General features: G+C 33.4%; 2 protein-coding genes and 2 long non-coding RNA genes across 4 annotated transcripts in view; 1 reads left to right on the plus strand and 3 right to left on the minus strand.

Annotated features, from left to right (window-relative positions):
* LOC143246970 (uncharacterized) overlaps nt 1-27,726 on the plus strand; it is a gene marked incomplete in the record, with an annotated part of 413,509 nt that overhangs the window by 130,896 nt on the left and 254,887 nt on the right.
* On the minus strand, nt 15,334-16,950 carry LOC143246967 (uncharacterized). Its single transcript, XR_013026282.1, has 3 exons — nt 16,813-16,950; nt 15,902-16,218; nt 15,334-15,477 (listed from the first exon to the last, which is right to left on the minus strand). It is a non-coding gene; the product is annotated as an uncharacterized LOC143246967 (long non-coding RNA).
* LOC143246963 (uncharacterized) lies at nt 19,398-22,071 on the minus strand. Its single transcript, XM_076494236.1, has 3 exons — nt 21,913-22,071; nt 20,747-21,095; nt 19,398-19,523 (listed from the first exon to the last, which is right to left on the minus strand). The coding sequence occupies exons 1-2, from the start codon at nt 21,919-21,921 to the stop codon at nt 20,754-20,756; spliced, it is 351 nt and encodes a 116-aa protein (XP_076350351.1). The 5' UTR covers nt 21,922-22,071; the 3' UTR covers nt 19,398-19,523; nt 20,747-20,753.
* Nucleotides 24,797-27,030, minus strand: LOC143246959 (uncharacterized). Its single transcript, XM_076494233.1, has 3 exons — nt 26,873-27,030; nt 25,930-26,302; nt 24,797-24,922 (listed from the first exon to the last, which is right to left on the minus strand). Exons 1-2 carry the CDS (start codon nt 26,882-26,884, stop codon nt 25,940-25,942), a joined length of 375 nt encoding a protein of 124 aa, XP_076350348.1. The 5' UTR covers nt 26,885-27,030; the 3' UTR covers nt 24,797-24,922; nt 25,930-25,939.

Raw genomic sequence — 27,726 nt, forward strand, 5'->3', positions numbered from 1 at the left:
ATACATCATGTTATACACCATGTTATGCACCATGTTATACATCATGTTATACACAATGTTATGCACATGTTAATGCATCATGTTATACACCATGTAATGCACAATGTTATACACCATGTTATACACCATGTTATAAATCATATTATACACTATGTTATATACCATGTTATGCACCATGTAATACATCATGTTATACACCATATTATACATCATGTTATACACCATGTTATGAACCTTGTAATGCATCATGTTATACACCATGTAATGCACCATGTTATACACCATGTTATATACACATGTTATGCACCATGTTATACATCATGTTATTCACCATGTTATGCACCTTGTTATATACCATGTTATACACCATGTTATGCACCATGTTATGCACCATGTTATACACCATGTAATGCACCATTTTATACACCATGCAATACACACATGTTATGCACCATGTTATAACCTTGTTATGCATCATGTTATACACCATGTTATACATCATGTTATGCACCATGTTATGCATCATGTTATACACCATGTTATACACCATGTTATACAGTATACGATACACCATGTTATGCAGTATGTTATACACCATGTTATGCACCATGTTATACATCATGTTATACCCATGTTATACACCATGTTATACATCATGTTATGCACCATGTTATATGTCATGTTATACATCATGTTACACTATGTTATGCACAATGTAATAAATCATGTTATATATTATGTTATACACCATGTTATGCATCGATGTTATACATCATGTTATGCAACATGTTATACATCATGTTATACACCATGTTATGCACCATGTAATACATCATGTTATACACCATGTTATGCATCATGTTATACACTCATGTTATTCACCATGTTATAAACTATGTTATACATCATGTTATACACCATTTTATACACTCATGTTATACACCATGTATTGTATATACCATGTTATGCACCATGTTATGTACACCATGTTATACACCATATTATACAATACGCCATGTTATGCACCATGTATTACATCATGTTATACACCATGTTATGCACCATGTTATACATCATGTTATACACCATGTTATGTATCATTTGTTATGCATCATGTTATACATTATGTTATTACATCATGTTATACACCATGTTATACACCATGTATTACATCATGTTATAAACTATATGTTATACATCATGTAATACATCATGTTATACACCATGTTATACATCATGTTATGCATCATGTTATGCACCATTTATATGCACATGTTATACATCATACACTATGTTATGCACCATGTAATACATCATGTTATACACTATGTTATACACCATGTTATACACCATGTTATGCACCATAAAATACATCATATTATACACCATGTAATGCACCATGTTATACACCATGCAATACACCATGTTATACACCATGTTATGCACCATGTTATACATCATGTTATACACCATGTTATGCACCATGTTATACAATACACATGTCATGCTATGTTATACACCATGTTATACATGTTATACGTTATACACCATGTTATGCATCATGTTATACACCATGTAATGCATGTTATACACCATGTTATACACCATGTTATGCAGCATGCTATGCTCCATATTATATGTCATGTTATACATCATACACTATGTTATGCACCATGTAATAAATCATGTTATACACTATGAAATACACAATGCTATGCACCATGTTATACACCCTGTTATACACCATGTAATGCACCATGTTATACACAATGCAATACACCGTGTTATACAACATTTTATGCACCTTGTTAGGCATCATGTTATACACCATGTTATGCACCATGCAATACACGATGCTATTCACCATGTTATACATCATGTTATACACCATATATAACATCATTTCATACACTATGTTATGCACCATGTAATACATTATGTTATACACCATGTTATGCAACATGTAATACATTATGTTATACATCATGTTATGCAACATCTTATGCACCATGTCATGCACCTTGTTATGCATTATGTTATACACCATGTTATGCACCTTGTTATGCTCGATGTAATACATCATGTTATACACCTTGTTATGCACCTTGTAATAACCATGCAATATACCATGTTATGCACCATGTTATACATCATGTTACACATCATGTTATACACCATGTTATGCATCATGTTATAGAACATGTAATGCACCATGTTATACACAATGCAATACACCGTGTTATACAACATTTTATGCACTTTGTTATGCATCATGTTATACACCATATAAAGCATCATGTTATGCACCATGCAATACACGATGCTATGCACCATGTTATACATCATGTTATACACTATGTTATGCACCATGTAATATATCATGTTATATACCATGTTATGAATTATGTAATACATTATGTTATGAATTATGTAATACATGATGTTATACACCATGTTATACATGATGTTATACACCATGTTATGCGCTGTTATACATCATGTTATACAATATGTATGCACCATGTAATACATCATGTTATACACCATGTTATGCACCATATTATACATCATGTTATTCACCATAATATGCACCTTGTTATGCATCATGCTATACACCATTTAATGCACGATGATATTCACCATGTTATACACGATATTATACACTATGTTGTGCACCATGTAATACATCATATTATACACCATGTTGTGCACCATGTTACACATAATTTTATACATTATGTTATACACTTTGTTATGCATCATGTTATACACCATGTTACACACCATGTTATACATTATGTTACACATCATGTTATACACCATGTTATGCATCATGTTATACACCATGTTATACACGATGCTATGCACCATGTTATACATCATGTTATACACCATGTATTACATCATGTCATACACTATGTTATGCACCATGTAATACATCATGTTATATACCATGTTATGCAACATGTAATACATCATGTTATACATCATTTTATACACCATGTTATGCATCATGTTATACACCATGTTATACACTATGTTATGCACCATGTAATACATCATATTATATACCATGTAATGCACGATGTTATACGCCATGAAATACACCGTGTTATACACCGTGTTTTAGACACCATGTTGTGCATCATGTTATATACCATGTTGCGCACCATGTTACACACCATGTTATACACCATGTTATACATCATGTTATACACCATGTTATGCACCATGTAATACATCATGTTATACACTATGTTATGCACAATGTAATACATCATGTTATACACCATGTTGCACGTCATGTCATACACTATGTTATGCACCATGTAATACATAATGTTATACACCATGTTATACACCATGCAATATACCATGTTATGCACCCTGTTATACACCATGTTATGCATCATGTTATACACCATGTAATGCACCATGTTATACATCATGTTATACACCATGTTATGCATCATGTTATACACCATGTAATGCACCATGTTATACACAATGCAATACACCGTGTTATACACCATTTTATGCACCATGTTATACATCTAGTTATACACCATATATTACATCATTTCATACACTATGTTATGCACCATGTAATACATCATGTGATACACTATGTTATGCAACATGTAATACATTGTTATACATCTTGTTATGCAACATCTTATGCACCATGTTATGCATCATGTTATACACCATGTCATGCACCTTGTTATGCATTATGTTATACACCATGTTATGCACCTTGTTATGCTCGATGTAATACATCATGTTATACACCTTGTTATGCACCTTGTAATACACCATGCAATATACCATGTTATGCACCATGTTATACTTCATGTTACACATCATGTTATACACCATGTTATGCATCATGTTATACACCATGTAATGCACCATGTTATACACAATGCAATACACCGTGGTATACACCATTTTATGCACCTTGTTGTGCATCATGTTATACACCATATAAAGCACCATGTTATGCACCATGCAATACGCGATGCTATTCACCATGTTATATATCATGTTATACACCATGTATTACATCATGTCATACACTATGTTTTGCACCATGTAATATATCATGTTATACACCATGTTATGCAGTGTTATACATCATGTTATACAATATGTATGCACCATGTAATACATCATGTTATACAACATGTTATGCACCATATTATACATCATTTTATTCACCACATTATGCACCTTGTTATTTATCATGCTATACACCATTTAATGCACGATGTTATACACCATGTTATACACCATATTATACACTATGTTGTGCACCATGTAATACATCATATTATACACCATGTTATGCACCATGTTACACATAATTTTATACACCATGTTATGCACTTTGTTATGCATCATGTTATACACCATGTTATGCACCATGCAATACACGATGCTATGCACCATGTTATACATCATGTTATACACCATGTAATACATCATGTTATGCACCATGTTATGTACTTTGTTATGCACCATGTTATACACCATGTTATACACCATGTTACACACCATGTTATGCACCGTGTAATACATCATGTTATACACCATGTTATACACCATGCAATATACCATGTTATGCACCCTGTTATACACCATGTTGCACATCATGTCATGCACTATGTTATGCACCATGTAATACATAATGTTATACACCATATTATACACCATGTTATGCACCATGTTATGCACCATGTTATTCATTACATTACACATCATGTTATACACCATGTTATACATCATGTTATACACCATGTTATGCAACCATGTTATACAATCATGTAATACACCATGCAATACATCATGCTATGCACCATGTTATACATCATATTAAACACCATGTAATGCACCATGTTATACACCATGCAATACACCATTTTATACATCATGTTATACACTATGTTATGCACCATGTAATACATCATGTTATACATCATGTTATACACCATATTATGCACCATGTTATACTTCATGTTATTCACCATGTTATACACCATGTTTTGCACCATGTTATACTCCATGTAATACACCATGCAATACACCATGTAATGCACCATTTTATACACCATGCAATACACCATGTTATGCACCATGTTATACATCATGTTATAAAGTATATTTTGCACCGTGTAATACATCATGTTATACACCATATTATGCAACATGTTATACATCATGTTATACACCATGTTATACACCATACAATACACCATGTTAAGCATCATGTTATAGACCATGTTATGCATGATGTTATTAATCACGTTATGCATCTTGTTATGCATCGAGTAATACATCATGTTATACACCATGTGATACATCATGTTATAGACCATGTTATTCACCATGGTATACATCATGTTATACACCATGTATTACATCATGTCATACACTATGTTATGCACCGTGTAATTTCTTTATATTTTACACCATGTTATGCACTTTGTTATGCATCATGTTATACACCATGTTATACACGATGTTATACACCATGTTACACATCATGTTATACACTATGTAATGCATCATGTTATACACCATGTTATGCACCATGCAATACACGATGCTATGCACCATGTTATACATCATGTTATACACCATGTAATACATCATGTTATACACCATGTTATGCAACATGTAATACATCATGTTATTCATCATGTTATACACCATGTTATACGCCATGTAATACATCATGTTATACACCATGTTTTATACAATTCATGTTATGCATCATGTTATATACCATGTTATGCACCATGTTATACACCATGTTATTCACCATGTTATACATCATGTTATACACCATGTATTACATCATGTCATACACTATGTTACGCACCGTGTAATACATCATGTTATACACCATGTTATACACCATGTTATACACCATGCAATACACAATGCTATGCACGATGTTATACACCATGTTCCACATCATGTCATACACTATGTTATACACCATGCAATATACCATGTTATGCACCATGTTATACATCATGTTATACACCATGTTATGCAACATGTAATACATCATGTTATGCACCATGTTATGCACTTTGTTATGCACCATGTTATACACCATGTTATACACCATGTTACACACCATGTTATGCACCGTGTAATACATCATGTTATACACCATGTTATACACCATGCAATAAATAATGCTATGCGCCATGTTATACACAATGTTGCACATCATGTCATGCACTATGTTATGTACCATGTGATACATAATGTTATACACCATATTATACACCATGTTATGCACCATGTTATGCACCATGTTATTCATCACATTACACATCATGTTATACACCTTGTTATGCATCATGTCATACACCATGGAATGCACTATGTTATATACCATGCAATACACCATGTTATGCTACATGTTATACATCATTTGATACACCATGTTATGCATCATGTTTTACATCATGTTATACACTATGTTATGCACCATGTTATACATCATGTTATACACCATGTATTACATCATGTCATACACTATGTTATGCACCATGTAATACATCATGTTATACACCATGTTATGCACCTTGTTATGCATCATGCTATACACCATTTAATGCACGATGTTATACACCATGCTATACACCATATTATACACTATGTTGTGCACCATGTATTATATCATATTATACACCATATCATGCACCTTTTTATGCATCATGTTATACACCATGTATTGCACCATGTTATACACCATGCAACAAGCCATGTAATGCACCATGGTTTACATCATGTTATACACTATATTATGCACCATATTATACACCATATAATACACCATGCAATACATCATGCTATGCACCATGTTATACATCATATTAAACACCATGTAATGCACCATGTTATACACCATGCAATACACCATTTTATACATCATGTTATACACTATGTTATGCACCATGTAGTACATCATGTTATACATCATGTTATACACCATATTATGCACCATGTTATACACCATGTTATTCACCATGTTATACTCCATGTAATACACCATGCAATACACCATGTAATGCACCATTTTATACACCATGCAATACACCATGTTATGCACCATGTTGTACATCATGTTATAAAGTATATTTTGCACCGTGTAATACATCATGTTATACACCATATTATGCAACATGTTATACATCATGTTATACACCATGTTATACACCATACAATACACCATGTTAAGCATCATGTTATAGACCATGTTATGCATGATGTTATTAATCACGTTATGCATCTTGTTATGCATCGAGTAATACATCATGTTATACACCATGTTATTCACCATGATATACATCATGTTATACACCATGTATTACATCATGTCATACACTATGTTATGCACCGTGTAATACATCATATTTTACACCATGTTATGCACCTTTGTTATGTTATGCATCATGTTATACACCATGTTATATACGCGATGTAATACACCGTGTTATACACCGTGTTTTAGACACCATGTTGTGCATCATGTTATATACCATGTTGCGCACCATGTTACACACCATGTTATTCACCCTGTTATACATCATGTTATACACCATGTATTACATCATGTCATACACTATGTTATGCACCGTGTAATACATCATGTTATACACCATGTTATACACCATGCAATACACAATGCTATGCACGATGTTATACACCATGTTCCACATCATGTCATACACTATGTTATGCACCAAGTAATACATAATGTTATACACCATGCAATATACCATGTTATGCACCATGTTATACATCACATTACACATCATGTTATACACCTTGTTATGCATCATGTCATACACCATGGAACGCACCATGTTATATACCATGCAATACACCATGTTATGCAGCATGTTATGCACCATGCAATACACGATGTTATGCACCATGTTATACATCATGTTATACACCATGTTATGCACCTTGTTATGCATCGAGTAATACATCATGTTATAGACCATGTTATTCACCATGAAATACATCATGTTATACACCATGTATTACATCATGTCATACACTTTGTTATGCACCATGTAATACATCATGTTATACACCATGTTATACATCATGTTATTCACCATATTATGCACCTTGTTATGCATCGTGCTATACACCATTTAATGCACGATGTTATACACCATGTTATACACCATATTATACACTATGTTGTGCACTATGTATTATATCATATTATACACCATATCATGCACCTTTTTATGCATCATGTTATACACCATGTATTGCACCATGTTATACACCATGCAACACGTAATGTTATGCACCATGGTTTACATCATGTTATACACTATATTATGCACCATGTTATACACCATGTAATACACCATGCAATACATCATGCTATGCACCATGTTATACATCATGTTATACACCATGTTATACATCATGTCATACACTATGTTATGCACCATCTAATACATCATGTTATACACCATGCAATACACAATGCTATGCACAATGTTATACACCATGTTATGCACCATGTTGTACATCATGTCATACACTATGTTATGCACCGTGTAATACCCTATGCAACATACCATGGTATGCACCATGTTATACATCATGTTACACATCACGTTATACAACATGTTATGCATCATGTTATACACCATGTAATGCACAATGTTATACACAATGCAATACACCATGTTCTGTACCATGTTATATATAATATTATATACTATGTTATGCACCATGTAATACATCATATTATAAACCATAATATACATCATGTTATACACCATGTTATGCAACTTGTTATGCATCATGTTATACACCATGTAATGCACCATGTTATACACCATGCAATACACCATTTTATACATCATGTTATACACTATGTTATGCACCATGTAATACATCATGTTATACACCATATTATGCACCATGTGATTTATCATGTTATTCACCTTTTATACACCATGTTTGGCACCATGTTATAGACCATGTAATACACCATGCAATACACCATGTAATGCACCATTTTATACACCATGCAATACATCATGTTATACACCATGTTATACATCATGTTATACACCATATTATGCAAAATGTTATACATCATGTTATACACCATGTTATACACGTTGTTATGCATCATGTTATACACCATGTTATACACGATGTTATACACCATGTTACACATCATGTTATACACTATGTAATGCATCATGTTATACACCATGTTATGCACCATGCAATACACGATGCTATGCACCATGTTATACATCATGTTATACACCATGTATTACATCATGTCATACACTATGTTATGCACCATGTAATACATCATGTTATACACCATGTTATGCAACATGTAATACATCATGTTATTCATCATTTTATACACCATGTTATACGCGATGTAATACACCGTGTTATACACCGTGTTTTAAACACCATGTTGTGCATCATGTTATATACCATGTTGCGCACCATGTTACACACCATGTTATTCACCCTGTTATACATCATGTTATACACCATGTATTACATCATGTCATACACTATGTTATGCACCGTGTAATACATCATGTTATACACCATGTTATACACCATGCAATACACAATGCTATGCACGATGTTATACACCATGTTCCACATCATGTCATACACTATGTTATGCACCAAGTAATACATAATGTTATACACCATGCAATATACCATGTTATGCACCATGTTATACATCACATTACACATCATGTTATACACCTTGTTATGCATCATGTCATACACCATGGAACGCACCATGTTATATACCATGCAATACACCATGTTATGCAGCATGTTATGCACCATGCAATACACGATGTTATGCACCATGTTATACATCATGTTATACACCATGTTATGCACCTTGTTATGCATCGAGTAATACATCATGTTATAGACCATGTTATTCACCATGAAATACATCATGTTATACACCATGTATTACATCATGTCATACACCATGTTTACATCATGTCATGCACCATGCAACCATGTAATACATCATGTTATACACCATGTTATACATCATGTTATTCACCATATTATGCACCTTGTTATGCATCGTGCTATACACCATTTAATGCACGATGTTATACACCATGTTATACACCATATTATACACTATGTTGTGCACTATGTATTATATCATATTATACACCATATCATGCACCTTTTTATGCATCATGTTATACACCATGTATTGCACCATGTTATACACCATGCAACACGTAATGTTATGCACCATGGTTTACATCATGTTATACACTATATTATGCACCATGTTATACACCATGTAATACACCATGCAATACATCATGCTATGCACCATGTTATACATCATGTTATACACCATGTTATACATCATGTCATACACTATGTTATGCACCATCTAATACATCATGTTATACACCATGCAATACACTGAATGCTATGCACAATGTTATACACCATGTTATGCACCATGTTGTACATCATGTCATACACTATGTTATGCACCGTAATACCCTATGCAACATACCATGGTATGCACCATGTTATACATCATGTTACACATCACGTTATACAACATGTTATGCATCATGTTATACACCATGTAATGCACAATGTTATACACAATGCAATACACCATGTTCTGTACCATGTTATATATAATATTATATACTATGTTATGCACCATGTAATACATCATATTATAAACCATAATATACATCATGTTATACACCATGTTATGCAACTTGTTATGCATCATGTTATACACCATGTAATGCACCATGTTATACACCATGCAATACACCATTTTATACATCATGTTATACACTATGTTATGCACCATGTAATACATCATGTTATACACCATATTATGCACCATGTGATACATCATGTTATTCACCTTTTATACACCATGTTTGGCACCATGTTATAGACCATGTAATACACCATGCAATACACCATGTAATGCAACGTTTTTATACACCATGCAATACATCATGTTATACACCATGTTATACATCATGTTATACACCATATTATGCAAAATGTTATACATCATGTTATACACCATGTTATACACGTTGTTATGCACGATGTTATACACCATGTTATGCACCATGTTATACACCATGTTATACACCATACAATACTCCATGTTAAGCATCATGTTATAGACCATGTTATGCACCAAGTAATACATCATGTTTTACACCATGTTATACATGATGTTATTAATCACGTTATGCACCTTGTTATGCACCTTGTTATGCATCGAGTAATACATCATGTTATACACCATGTGATACATCATGTTATAGACCATGTTATTCACCATGATATACATCATGTTATACACCATGTATTACATCATGTCATACACTATGTTATGCACCATGTAATACATCATGTTATACACCATGTTATACATCATGTTATTCACCATATTATGCACCTTGTTATGCATCATGCCATACACCATTTAATGCACGATGTTATACACCATGTTATACACCATATTATACACTATGTTGTGCACCATGTATTGTATCATATTATACACCATATCATGCTCCTTTTTATGCATCATGTTATACACCATGTATTGCACCATGTTATACACCATGCAACACGCCATGTTATGCACCATGGTTTACATCATGTTATACACTATATTATGCACCATGTTATACACCATGTAATACACCATGCAATGTATCATGCTATGCACCATGTTATACATCATGTTATACACCATGTTATACATCATGTCATACACTATGTTATGCACCATCTAATACATCATGTTATACACCATGCAATACACAATGCTATGCACAATGTTATACACTATGTTATGCACCATGTTGTACATCATGTCATACACTATGTTATGCACCGTGTAATACCCTATGCAACATACCATGTAATGCACCATGTTATACATCATGTTACACATCACGTTATACAACATGTTATACACCATGTAATGCACCATGTTATGCAAAATGCAATACACCGTCTTATACACCATTTTATGCACCTTGTTATGCTTTATGTTATACACCATGTAATGCACCATGTTATACACCATGCAATACACCATTTTATACATCATATTATACACCATGTAATTCACCATGTTATACACAATGCAATACACCATGTTATACAACATTTTATGCACCTTGTTATGCATCATGTTATATATCATTTTGTACACTATGTTATGCACTTTGTTATGCATCATGTTATACACCATGTTATACATCATGTTATTCACCATGTTATGCACCTTGTTATGCATCATTTTATACACCATGTTATGCACCTTGTTATACTCCATGTAATGCACCATGTTATACACCATGCAATAACCATGCAATACACCATGTTTTGCACCTTGTTATGCATCATGTAATACATCGTGTTATACACCATGTTATGCACCATGTTATACATCATGTTATACACCATGTTATGCATCTTGTTATGCATCATGTTATACACCATGTAATGTACCATGTTATACAGTATGCAATGCACCATGTTATTCATCATGTTATATACCATGTTGTGCACCATGCTACACACCATGTTATACGCTATGCAATACACCATGTTATACACCGTGTTTTAGACACCATGTTATGTATCATGTTATATACCATATTGTGCACCATGTTACACACCATGTTATACACCATGCAATTTACCATGTTATACACCGTGTTTTAGACACCATATTATGCACCATGTTATACACCATGTAATGATGTTTGGACACAAGCCAATTATTTTAATATTGTCTAATCCTTTCGTCAATGTGTTATATAACTAATAAAATAACAAGAATCTATTGTACCCTTGTGGCTAACAAACAAGAATCCAAAACTTGTATTTCAAGGTAAGATGGAAGTAGTTAATACCTAATCAATTTTTCAGGTAAATCAAATAATTATTATTTGGAGAATTACTATTTTTATTTATTTTTGGGTGTTAATAACACCAAAAGTGTGTTGTCTCTTTTTTGTGTTTTAATAATTCGAATTAGTTAAGTGGTCTAAATAACTAAATAAATGGTTGTTGTTGTTTTGAATTAAGCACAAAGCTACACAATGGGCAATCTGTGCTCTGCCCATCACGGGTATCAAAACTCGGTTTTTAGCGTTATAAGTTCCCAGACATACCGCTGAGCCACTGGGGGCCAAAAAAAAAGGTAAAAATAGATATAAGAAATCTGAAAGTTAAATTATATATATATGTATACAAATTATATATATGTTTTAAATTTTAATTTTATCCGGTGTTATATACCTTATGTTATAACTGATTGTTCTATTTTATAACAATAGAATAACTGTGGTATGTAGAAGATGACTTTCTATTATCGAGGATTTTTAATTTCTCTCAAGACATATAGTGTATTGTCAGCTGTCTTTATGCCATAACACCAACTGTTGACCCGCAGATGTCCGTGTATACAAACCTACGGGTCTTGTTTAGTCAGAAAGTCACCCCAAATTATTTTTTCCGTTGAAAAAAAAAATTCAGACTCATTTTCTGCTCGAAAAGTACCATAAAAACTGCATAACATTGTTATATATAAAATATACAGCTGTTTCGGAATCTTTGTTTGTTTGTTTGTTTTTTGAATTTTGCGCAGAGACACTCGAGGGCTATCTGCGCTAGCCGTCCCTAATTTAGCAGTGTAAGACTAGGAGGAGGCAGCTAGTCATCACCACCCACCGCCAAGTCTTGGGCTACTCTTTTATCAACGAATAGTGGGATTGACCGTCACATTATAACGCTCCCACGGCTGAAAGGGCGAGCATGTTTGGCGCGATGGGGATGCGAACCCGCGACCCTCAGATTACGAGTCGCACGCCTCAACACGCTTGGCCATGCCGGGCCCGTTTCGAAATCTGTTTTCCGTGTGTGCATGACACAAGCAGAGCTGAAATTATTTTAAGTACTAAAAGCTGTTCTCTCCAAACGTGTTGTATACTTTCCCTGTTTAATGTGTTACTGGCAGCCCCAAGATTCTCACTGACCGGGACGTTGTGGTTCCACAAACATACCAGTAATCTTTTGTGGTAGCACTGATGACAGTTACCTTAGACACATTTATGGTTATGATAATGGTAATATGAGATATACTTTTCCTTGATACTATGGAAATATATCTAACACAATTAACACTCGCGCAGACGCTTATCCGTACGATGTTTGTGAGGTTAAATAGGTTATATGGTTCTCTCCTCGGAGTTATATAACCCTGTGATGCAATTGGTAAAAGTGTGTTTTGTTAGTTTGTTGTTAAGAACAAACCATAAGATATGTTCTATCTGCATTTTGCCTGTCACCTATGTGTGTATTTTCTTATAGCAAAGCCAACCACATCAACTGAGTCTACCGACGGGAAACGAACCTTTGACTTTAGCGTTTTAAATCCATAGGCTTACCGCTGTATCAGAGGGGGACCCTATCGCCTGTATAGAAACTCGACTTTTAGCCGAAAAAATCCTTACCTTTGCAGCTGAGTCATTTCTTAGTAAATCGTGTGATAATATAGTGAACAATTTTAATTTTTAATTATAATACAAAACTTGTTCTCAAGGTAAAGTTCAAATGTATTTAGTAAATTCATAATTCAAATTATTTTGAAAAACGTAATTTCTTATTTAACTTGCTTTTTGTGAAAAAGCGTACAGATATTGTTTTTTTTATAGCCAGACTTAATTTGTTTAAAGATTAAGTTTTGTTAACAATTGAATCAACAAGACGTAAAAAGTAGAATGTTATTTATGATTCATATACTCAAAAAGAGATTATTTGTCTTTCTTTCTCAACGTAAGATAAAGTTGGCCTTTGATGGAAAACACATTGATACACAATAAACATATAACAAGTTATTATTGAGAGGTCAGAGGTCGATATTTTAATGGGCAAAGTGCATGAATTATTTTGTTCAGACGAAATAATAACCACACTTTCAAAGATCCAAGTTCCGTGAGATTCTTACGTTTGTATTTTAAGTACCTTTCGTAAATAGTGGATTTTTTTGTTTAATGCTTGAAAAATAAAATTTATATCAATAACAAATTTGATAAAAATTACTTAACTCTCTGTTAAGTTTTAAAGGTATTTCGTTTGCGTTCACGTAGAAACAAAAAACAGCCATTTTCTTGGTTAGAAAATAAATGAAATTATGTTCAGTAAAAATGGTTTTGATAAAAATAACCACAAACTAATATCTAAAGAATATAAAAGGTAAAGTTTATTAATCCATGAACTTCTGAAGAAATGTAACAATGAGTCCTAATTACAGTTGTTTCCGGAAACAAAGGTAAGATTCGTCCATTTTTCCAAGCAAGTATCGGCAATCACGAGGTTAAAGTCCTGAGGAAGAAATCATGTTGTTTATATTTTATTCATTTATAATATTCAAATTTTCCACATATAAACTGTATTAGCATATAAACCTAACATATACTAGTTTTATGTTCAGCACACATTATATAGTTTTGTGGTTTGTCAAACTACTTTAATATTTCTAGATGTTAAAACTACAATAGTTTCAAAATGGTTTGCTTAAATAATTCTTCCTTTATAAAAATTAAAAGAATCATATCTACTTGGAATAACAAAATGTCTAAGTGCAAATTTAATATCTTTTTATAACAATTAATTACATAAAAAACACTATAAATAAATACTTTTGCATTTTCAGCAGATTTTGACGTAAGGTTTTCTTCTTAGATTCGTGTTTATGTTACAAAAAAAAGTTTGTATCTACCCAAGTTATAAAACAACTAATACATACGTGTCAGTGAATTTACGCGTCGTGACTTCTTAATAGAAACGGCCGAGAGCCCCACGGTAGTATGGATAGCCAGCGTAGTTGTAGTGACCCAATCCGTAATTGTAACCACCATAATAGCGTGGAGCGTAATTTAAGCCATGGTACTGGTTGTACGGATACATATTGTAACCTGGATAGGCGTAGTTGTAGAGACCTTGGTAGCGAGAATAGGGCAGGGTGTCGTGCTGGACGGTCACAGAAGAGTCACCAGTGCTGTAGGAATAGCCTCTTTCACCTGCTGCGAAAGCACCAACAGCCAAAAGGAGAACGAAAACGACCTATATATATTCCCAACAATATGAGAACTGTTAAAATATTAACTATCATCTAAGATTTATCTTTGTTTGTTTTACGTTAACCAATTATATTAATTGTTTTGTTGTTGGTTTTTACTTTCATCCTTAAGTGAAACAACATTGAGTTCATATATCTTTTGTCTGTTTTTGCTACGTATATTATTTAAAAAGTACTGAATATTTTCTCCGATAATGTTTTATTTACGAGATAAAGTGAAAGTTCGTTGAACGTAGATTGCTTCATTATTAGAAACAATGTTCAACTTCAGTGCCAAATTATTTACTAATGAAAACTGAGTGAACGTATTAGAAGTTTGCTTTACGTAGAAATTCGAAGACTGAAAGTTATTGGATTTGTGGAAATTCTTTAACTGAATGACTTTAAGCACTACGTAAAGTAGATTTAACACCTCTAGACTCAAACAACAATCTGAGATATATTACTTCTCGAAAGTTTATGACACTCGAAATTAATAAACTACGCGTAAATATTTTAAATGTAACTTTTATTATATCAACACAATTTTTAAAACCAACAACATTAGAACTACATACTGATGTATTTATTATACTCACCACCTTCATAATGTTGTGAAACAAGAATTATATCTGTCCAGAAACACTGACTGTATATTCAAGACTTTGATACGATGTGAAGAGACAGTTCTTCGTCTTATATTTATACTAGATTCATTTCTTATTGTTTTCATAGATTAAAGATAATGTCAAACGTAGGACGATATCAAAGACTTGACAGTAATCTTTAATCGTGTTTATCTCCATTTCATCTCTCGTCAAACAAACAAGGTTAAAAAAGATGACATAAGTTTATTGTGTTGGAAACAGAAAAAAACGTTCCTGGTTTTGATTTAGAAATTTATAAAACGACGATTTTCAGGAAACAAAGGACATTTAATTTTTTTTAACTCAGTCTTTCGAGAGTCTCTGCTATCAAGATTATATTTAACATACAGCCAAGTAAAAATGTTTGGACACAAGTTTCTTACATTATTTGGTAGATCAAGGTTAGAGAATCTTCAAGGTAAAGTTTAGAGAAATATTTCTAGCAATGTCGTCTTAAGGTGTTATTATTATAATGAAGGCCAAATTCTTTTAGTGACAACATCAGATGAAACGTAATTTTGACAACTTTCTGTTCATTTAAACAATACCCAACGATCGTAGACTCTCACATGCCTACTATTTGTTTGTTTATAAAGTACAAAATCTGACAGTCGGTTATTTCCCACCTACCCAACAGTGTATCGAATTTCAAATTTTTGGCGCCATAGCTTTCAGTCCTTTCCCGCTCAGCTCGTGCTCGCCGTGCAACATACTCAAACATTTATAAGGACTTAAATTAGTTTAAGAATTATAATTCTAGTTATATGTTCAATGCCTGAGTATGTTGCTGTTGTTGTTATCATAAATCTTTGTGGAACTTTTGTGGATTTTCGTTTCGGTTTTCCTATTGTTAAACTAGAAACTTTTTAGTGTCTGTACTTTTAACTCCCGGTGCAAATACATCTTGTTTTGAAATGTATACAATACGTAACAACACTAAATATTCTAGTCTGAATACACTTTACATTAAATGATATTCTATCTTGTTGGTTAATATATACATATATATATATAGCTTGCATCTTCGATATAACTTCCTTGTTTTATTTGTCATGTATATACGACGATTGTTGCTCTTTACTAGTCGCTGATGGTCTGATCAAAGTTTTAACGTTTATAATTACCACGTTCAAGTATTGTAAACAGAGACTTCAATCGAGCGAGATATAACCATCAAATTTTGTTATCATAACGCTCCAGATGCGACATTCTATCATTCTGTAGTATCTACCATAGAATGTATTTTTCTCCTATATGTAGGTTAGGTTACGTTTCTCCTGCTCCTTTGCTTACATTACAAATAATACAAAATATTTTGTTGTTTTTGTTTGACGCTTAGGTTCGTTTAGTTCTCACATTTAATATAATGTACTGTTTGAGTATATACATATGGAAATAGAGCACATTATTATCAAAACTGATAAACAAAGCTGATATCGTTTGAAACATAAAATAAGGTTTCTGAGGTGAGGTTTTGTGTTTATATTGGAAGTGCTTAAGTGTTTAAAGGTAGATTTCTGTTGTTTTCATTAATATGTTGGAACAAATTGATATTAAGCTTCGATAGAAATAAACAATTGAGAGGAAAACCAGCTATGAGTGTTTCATAAACTATTCTGTACATATATAAATGTGTATATAACAGAAACATTAAAGCACTTGTTATTTATTTGTTTTTTCATATCACAAATTTATGTTGTTGTACGAAAGTATTTATAAATATTATATACCAACAATAATCCACTCTACATGTGAGCCGTCCAGTTACAAGCCCTTAATTTACACAAGCTATAGATACCCTGAAGTTACACAAACTACAGATACCCTGAAGTTACACAAGCTATAGATACCCTGAAGTTACACAAGCTACAATGAAAATAATTTATACGTTATGTCATTCTGAAATGCTATTATTACTTTATTCAATATTTTATGATACAAAGTATACGAGGGCTACATGCAAATAGCCCCTACTAATCTTGAATTTGTTCATTATGTTTTTCGTATATAAGCCTTCAATTTTCAAACTTCTTTACGATAAAATGGATAATATCAACTTACGTTCCCTTGTTCTTCTGAAATATTATAGTTTTAGTTTAAATCTAAATTTAATTTCAAACAGATCTGACGTACTGACCGAGCGTTTGTTGTTTTTGAATTTCGCGCAAAGCTACACAAAGGCTATCTGCGCTAGCCATCTCTAATTTAGCAGTGTAAAACAAGAGGGAAGGCAGATATTCATCACCAACCACCGCCAACTCTTGGGCTACTCTTTTATCTGACCGAGCGTACTGTTTTGCAAAGTTTGGAACAGTTTTATTTAAAATTTAAACTCTCTAATCACAAGAATCGAAATCATTTTGCCTGACTTACTTAGAGTGATTCAACCATATTTAGCACTACCCCACTGTTTACCTTAAGGTTTCAGAAAGGTATAAAATAATGTCTTATTTTCAATTATTGAAAACATATTTTATTAAATTCATTCTCGTACACCAGAGTACGCTTTTGAAAAGAATCACTACCAGTTGACGAGATTGTATCAACAATTTTTTTATTAATATACCAAAAGATACATATTATATAAAAATACACTTTAACACTATATTAATTTGAATGAGGGTTATCTGGTGTTTCTGGTCGATAGCGCAGTTCTCTTGGAACTATAAAAAAAGAAACAGTAAAACATGAAAAGGCTTCTCACCACGACAGTGTTTAAACATATTTCAAGTACAGGTTATATTGTTATGACTAACACTTTGGCAGTCTAAGGGTTATATTGTTAGGACTAACACTTTGGCAGTCTAAGGGTTATATTGTTATGACTAATACTTTGGCAGTCTAAGGGTTATATTGTTAGGACTAACACTTTGGCAGTCTAAGGGTTATATTGTTAGGACTAACACTTTGGCAGTCTAAGGGTTATATTGTTAGGACTAACACTTTGGCAGTTTAAGGGTTATATTGTTAGGACTAACACTTTGGCAGTCTAAGGGTTATATTGTTAGGACTAACACTTTGGCAGTCTAAGGGTTATATTGTTAGGACTAACACTTTAGCAGTCTAAGGGTTATATTGTTAGGACTAACACTTTGGCAGTCTAAGGGTTATATTGTTAGGACTAACACTTTGGCAGTCTAAGGGTTATATTGTTAGGACTAACACTTTGGCAATCTAAGGATTATATTGTTAGGACTAACACTTTGGCAGTCTAAGGGTAACTATAATAAAGAAGTGCGTTACGCTAATATAATAATAGGATGGCAACCGAAGATATATAAGCATAAGGAAGAAGTGTATTGATGTAATACGCTATTAATTTAAGAGACATTAATGTTCCACCACTAATAATTTTCTTCCAGACGCTTTATTGGTATTTATTTGCCACTTAATATTACTTCTCTTCAGTTCCATCTTAGTGCTTTCATAAATGAGGTTAAATTAATAAACAAACAACAAACGCTACAGTTTTAAACCTACTCTACCTCTAAAGAGTACAGTCTTAAACCAACTCACCTCTGAAGAGTACAGTCTCAAACCTACTCTGTCTCTGAAGAGTAGTTTTAAACCTACTCTACCTCTGAAGAGTACAGTTTTAAACCTACTCTACCTCTAAAGGGTACACTCTTAAACCTACTCTACCTCTGAAGAGTACAGTCTTAAAACAACTCTACGTCTAAGGAGTACAGTCTTAATAAACAAACAACAAACGTCTTTAGTTGTGGTGATTGTGTACTTATATATTTTACTAATATTTGAATTTCATGCAGTTATTGTATATATACAAATAGCCTATTTTCTTTTACTGTTAATCGATTACAGTTGGCACAGTAAAGGTTCAACTGGAAGACTAGTCCACTCTTGAAGATGGTTGATACGAACTCACCTCTGTCCTAATACATGTAGTTATAGGATGAATAGCCTACTGGTTTTTGAACGTAACCGTAATAATTCAGCCCTTGGTTATAGCCCAAACCGCTATAGTAACGTGGGACGTAGTTGTAGCCGACGCCTACATATCCCAGCCCATAATTTTGTCCCAACCCGTAGCTGTAGGGAAGGTTGCGGTGACCAGTGTAGTAAACAGGTCTGACGTAGTTGTGATATCTGTAATGGCCGGTGTAGGGTAGACCGTAATCCTGGTTCACATTGACGGAAGACGTTCCGGTGTTGTAGCCGTACGAATATCCACTTAGAGCGACGCTACAAACAGTCAGCAGGACGAGGGCAAAGAACTTTGTAAAGAAAGAAGGGAGTTGTTAATAAACTGTCTTAAACAAATATGCCTCTGAAGACTACAGTTTTAAACCAACTCTACGTCTAAAGAGTACAGCCTTAAACCAACTCTACATCTTTGAACTGGCGAGCTTAAACCTCTGAACTTAAACCTCTGAAATGGCGAGCATATTTTGGTGCTACCGGGATTCGAACCCACGACCCTCGGGTTACGAGTCAAACACCTTAACCCACCTTAACCAACTCTATGTCTAAAGAGTACAGTCTTAAATCTACTCTACGTCTGAAGAGTACAGTCTTAAACCAACTCTACCTCTGAAGAGTACAGTCTTAAACCAACTCTACCTCTGAAGAGTACAGTCTTAAACCAACTCTACCTCTGAAAAGTACAGTCTTAACCCAACTCTACGTCTAAAGAGTACACGGCTGAAATGGCGAGCATGTTTTGGTGCGACCGGGATTCAAACCCACGACCCTCGGGTTACGACTCGAACACCTTAACCCACCTGGCCATGTCGGGCCACAAATGAGATATTTGTCATATCGTAATTTTATTTTCATGTAGTATAATTTTCGACATTAATAGTGGTTAGGCTACAAACGTATTTTCATATACGTATGAATTCTCTTCGAAACATTAATAAGTTGGAAGTTACTACACAAACTAATTCATTAGTTTGAAAATCCCAATAAAAACATTTTTTAATCCCCGAACGACAACCGTGTCGAGTTTAACTATTTAATGTTGTTGTATTAGATCAACTCATTTTCTGTTAGATACTAAGAAATAGAACTTAAAACGTAGTAGGTACTCACCAGCTTCATGATGTTCGAAAGTTCGAGAAAGCTCTGAATGAAATATTAGGCTTAGTGGTTAAGACTCTGGAGTGATGTCATTGTCTATTCCCGTCTCTGGCATCAATTTATATCCTTTTTTTCCTATTATTCTTGCTGATAACAATCATGCTACTGTTAAGATAATTAACGTAATGAAGGCTGAGAAATACCTTTTAACCTCGGTAAATCATTTAACTTCTAGAAATACACGAAAGGCTTAGATAAGAGAAGGAATATATATTGAATAAAGTATTGTTATGGATTAATAACGGAATTTTTGTAGCATTAGTAAACTTATATTTAAAGTCCTTTAAAAATCTATCGTAATTTCAAAACAAGGTCACGACACTGACACTTCTACCATTGTTTGTTTCAGTGTTGATTACATTCTACATTTTGATGCTCTTGGCCGTGAGTAAAAGTAATTAGAAATACAAAATATGTGTCCCACCTTCTAGGGTGTTTAGGTATTGTTTTCACAAAGTTTTTGTTTCCAACAACTATTTCAAGGTATGCATCCGTTAAACAAGCACATTCAATAAAAATATAGACTTGTTATTTTAGGCTCGCCCTTTCGGCCGTGTAGGCGTTATAATGTGACGGTCAATCCCACTATTCGTTGGTAAAAGAGTAGCCCAAGAGTTGGCGGTGGGTGGTGATGACTAGCTGCCTTCCCTCTAGTCTTACACTGCTAAATTATGGACGGCGAGCGCAGATAGTCTCCGAGTAGCTTTGCGCGAAATTCAAAACAAACAAACAATTTTAGGCTATCAACAGTAAGTCATTTTATAAGCAATGAACAGCTTGTACCTTTAAGTTGGTAATACAAGTTTTAATAGAATATCATAAACGTTTAGTTAAACTGGACATTGTACTTCTGTTAAATAAACCACAGACGATGCTGGTTGCAAATGTGTTCATATTCCTAAAGTGTATTAAGAACTTGTTAGTATACGGGGAAATATGAAACCATAGTAACCATCACTAGTATGTCAAGTTCTCAGAGCAGATATATTTTCGTTTCAGATAACCTTTCTTTTTACTCTACAAATATTCTTTGATTCTCCTGAAGGGCAAAGATCAATTGTTCCAAAGTTCTCGGGGTTTGGGTCTCCTTTGAAACATTACAGATGCTAAATGAAACGTACCAGGTCACAAAATGTATTGGACTGAGAAATAGAAGTCACAATGTTTATTTAATTCTCTCATCTTTCATTTGTTCAGATTAATTAATATTATTAATTACTTTCGGTATTCACCTTTTACATCTGGGGCTCACCTAATTAGAAAGTTTCTAATTAATTCCGTACAAGGCTAATCGAGAGAGGTCTCATTTATCTAACCCTAATTAGGAAGTGACAATGTTATAGGTTTCAAGAAACAAAATTCAACTTTACTCAATTTCAATTTTAAGTGCACTGGACTTTCTAGTCAGGGAGTCACCTAAACCCTCAACTGGCAACTTGCGGGTCCGTGGTTAGAATCCCATCACGAAACGTGCTCACCCTTCAGCCGTGTAAAATTATAATGTGAGGGCCAACTCCACACTGTTTGATTGGAGTAACCCAAGAGCTGGTGTTGAGTTGGCCGTCACATTATAATTTTACACGGCTGAAGGGTGAGCGCGTTTCGTGATGAGATTCTAACCACGGACCCGCAAGTTGCCAGTTGAGGGTTTAGGTGACTCCCTGACTAAAAAGTCCAGTGCACTTAAAATTGAAATTGAGTAAAGTTGAATTTTTTTTCTTGAAACCTGTAACATTGTAACAAAATTACACATGTACAATATCGGCTAAAAATACAGTCTACAATAACATGTGAAAACGAGCTGCAAAAAATAAATTGCGATACTAAATATCTCATATAAATTTTTGAACATCAGTCAGTTTATATATATATTTAAAAATATAAAACAAGTAAATTTTCGTGGAAACCTACTTTATCTACACAATTATTTCACAGTTTATGAAATTTTTCAGTAAGAAATCACAATAAAAATTTAAAGAACCTTATTTTTATTGTTCTGTATCAAGATAAAGTAATCTATGACAATCTTAAACAGTAGTTTTTGTTTACTTTATTTCGGTAGTCTAGTATTGTGTTGATTGTATCGTATTGAATACAGTTATTTAGCTGAAGACATGTTTCTCATTAAGTAGCTGCAGCTAATATAACAATATGACAGATGAGTTTTCCTTTTGAAAAAAAATGTGTTTTTATATCACATTGAAGAAAGTGCATGTCTTTCTCCTTTCACTCCTCAGTTTTCATGTTTCACGTGATAAATACATTATTACAACAATTCCAAGAGATACGCGACAATTCAGTCATTTTTGGGACAACGTTTTAACCACCATGCTACAATTGTTCATTGTAAATTATCGTCATGCTACAATTGTTCATTGTAAATTATCGTCAGGCTACAACTGTTTATTGTAAATTATCGTCATGCTACAACTGTTTATTGTAAATTATCGTCACGCTACAATTGTTCATTGTAAATTATCGTCACGTTACAATTGTTTATTGTAAATTATCGTCACGTTACAATTGTTTATTGTGAATTATCGTCAGGCTACAACTGTTTATTGTAAATTATCGTCATGCTACAATTGTTCATTGTAAATTATCGTCATGCTACAATTGTTCATTGTAAATTATCGTCATGCTCCAACTTTTTATTGTAAATTATCGTCATGCTCCAACTGTTTTATTGTAAATTATCGTCATGCTACAACTATTTATTGTAAATTACGTTAATAATGTCAACAAGGTCGTTTTAAACGGAATGTTTTGGTTAAAAATATATTATTTTTGTTTCATTAAAAGACGTGTGAGTAGAGACATCAAACTAAGGCACGACTGCAAGAAGTTCAGATTTATTAACTAGCCAATTACATTATAAACATTAACTATGTACACACAAATAGTATAGAGAGTCGATTTCTCAATTTCTTGTAAGTCTAGCTGCACAGAGAGAGGATTCATCCTGTAAGAATATGAAATTAAAGCTTTGAATTAATACAGAAATTTATATAATTATAATGATATCTAGTTAATAATTATTGGCTGCTTGAAACGCATACGAAAAGAAACTAGTTATTATAAATACCATTTATTAGACACACAACTATGTGTTTGTTTGTTTGTTTTGAATTTTGCGCAAAGCTACTCGAGGGCTATCTGCGCTAGCCGTCCCTAATTTAGCAGTGTAAGACTAGAGGGAAGGCAGCTAGTCATCACCACCCACCGTCAACTTTTGGGCTACTCTTTTACCAACGAATAGTGGGATTGATTGTGACATTATAACGCCCCCACAGCTGGGAGGGCGAGCATGTTTGGTGCGACTATGTGAGTCCCTCATTTTCAACTAGCTTTGTTTCTATTAAGTTATGCAGAATATTATGAAATACTAATCAGTGATGACGAGAACCCACTTGTTGAGAATTTATATGCAAAACGGCTCGTTTGGGCTGAGAAACACTTTACATAGAAGAGCGAACAACGTGAACCTGACGATGACCGAAGAAGGTCGAAACGTTGTTCGCTCTTCTATGTAAAGTGTTTTCTCAGCCCAAACGAGCCGTTTTTGCATATAAATTATGAAATACTATTAGCTATGACCGAAGTTAATTCAAGGTAAACTTTTCATAGCAGTAAACTATACGTTGTATACATAAACAAAAAGAATTCTCAGAATTTCAAAATCTATTGAAGTTCATTTAAACATACATCTTGTAAGTTTTTATACTAACTTGTATAATAGTCATGTAATAATGGGAAACTGCAGATCAAAATAGGGAAAAGTGACAGAGCGACACCTCTTGAGGCGTTTTGGCGTTAATGTTTTTTTTGTTTTTTTTCCTAAACTAGCTAATATCTGATTGTTTGAGTATATACGTATATGTTTTAATCATATATATGTATAACATAAATTATTACAATTTTGGTTTTACTTTTCAATAGCAATGTGTTTGAGATATGTTACATTCTTACCGATGTCAGTTTAGTGGAACTTGTAGCCAAGACCTCCATAATAACCAGCACTGTAGCCATAACCTGGATAGCCGTAGCCGGCATAACCATAACCATAGCCTGGGTATCCGTAGCCAGCATAACCATAACCATAGCCTGGGTATCCGTAGCCAGCGTAGCCGTATCCAGAACCATAACCTGGGTATCCATAACCATAACCATTAAGAGCACGTTGGTTATCGAAGCTGTGGGTTACGGCAGAGCTACCTGTAACAGCTCCAGCTCCCCCATAGTAACCACCATAGTAACCTCCGTAAGGAAAACCTCCAAGGAAGCCGCCGCCTAACAGGCCAGCGAAAGACACGGAGCACAGGGCAAGAAAAGTGAGGGCAACCTATACAAAAATGATGCTGTAGCGTTATTAATGGGAAATATAGAATTGTTTTCAAATAAATCAAAGTTCACCATGCTTTGTTTAGTTTAGGCTTAATGTTACAGTGACAATCTATCGACTACGAAAATGAAGGAAAATAACAGAACACAATATCAGATAAAAACATTGAAATTATTAAATTGTTTATGTGTTGTTATTTTCTGTTCCAGGAACCTTAGTGGCTAAATATAAAAATTACATTTTTCAAATATTAATTTCTGATAGGTGGCGCTTTCGTTTTATTATCTAAAACATTGCAGTTTAAATATTAATAAGTATAACACGCTTGAAATACTTATAAATGCATTATTATGTTTCCGTGTTATTGCTAATAATTGATACTTTATTTAGGTAAATTTAACTTTTTCAATCAAACTGACTGAAATACAGTCTTAGGTTTTACGTTATCTTTGACGGAATTATCGGAATACCTAAAAAACAATTATTAAAAATCCATTTTTGCTTTCTAGCTTACCAAATAAACTATGAACAATATTAAAGTGCTTATTTAGTACGTTAAGCCTAACTTACCAGAGTTTTCATGGTTTGTAGTTTGTTAAAGCTGTTACTAAGGCAACAAGAGAAGTATTGTTCAACGTATGACAAGAAGAAACCTGGTTCCTTTTATACTTCCAAAAATATTTTTTTTTCTTCACGCATTATAATCCATAAAACTCCAAGGTCTCATACGTTGTCCGCAACGTGTGCATTTTTCTTTTTAAATTTCAATTTCACCTAGAAAACTCGGTTTGGCTGGTACGCTGGTGCAGTCAATGTCATTCAGTGCTCCGCTTATCGTATTTACCAGTACGGTATGGAAAATGTACCAAGGTTTTATTTTTTTCTACTGTAAAAATATAAATGGTATGTGTAGTATTACATGTAAACAAGTTTACTCAAAACCTTATATTATGGCTCACTACTACAACTACAGATTACTGTAGTGGAAAATTACGTTTCCACTATCTGTTCAAAGAAATGGAAAAATAATATATTTTTTTAAAGAAACATTGAATTAGTTCAATAATAAATAAGTTCATGTTTCTGTTTTAAAGTAATTAAAAGTATGTAACTTTTTTATTTAATATTATCAATGTGTTTAGAATTACAAAGTTAATGTCATTTTCTACCATGATATTGACATCATAATCACATGGGATTGTTTTGTAGTCGGAGAATTTACAGAATGTCACATAAAAGTTTATAGCCTGGTTGTAAATGATTAGATATAAGCCGTCAGTAAGCTATCGAACTTATGGTTCTTTCTTATTTGCATTTCACATGAAAGAAATTCATTGTTTCAATATGGACGGGGCCCGGCATGGCCAAGCGTGTTAAGGTGTGCGACTCGTAATCTGAGGATCGCGGGTTCGCATCCCGGTGGC

This window comes from Tachypleus tridentatus, chromosome 3, assembly GCF_004210375.1.
Source record: "Tachypleus tridentatus isolate NWPU-2018 chromosome 3, ASM421037v1, whole genome shotgun sequence".
Classification (NCBI taxonomy): Eukaryota; Metazoa; Arthropoda; class Merostomata; order Xiphosura; family Limulidae; genus Tachypleus; species Tachypleus tridentatus.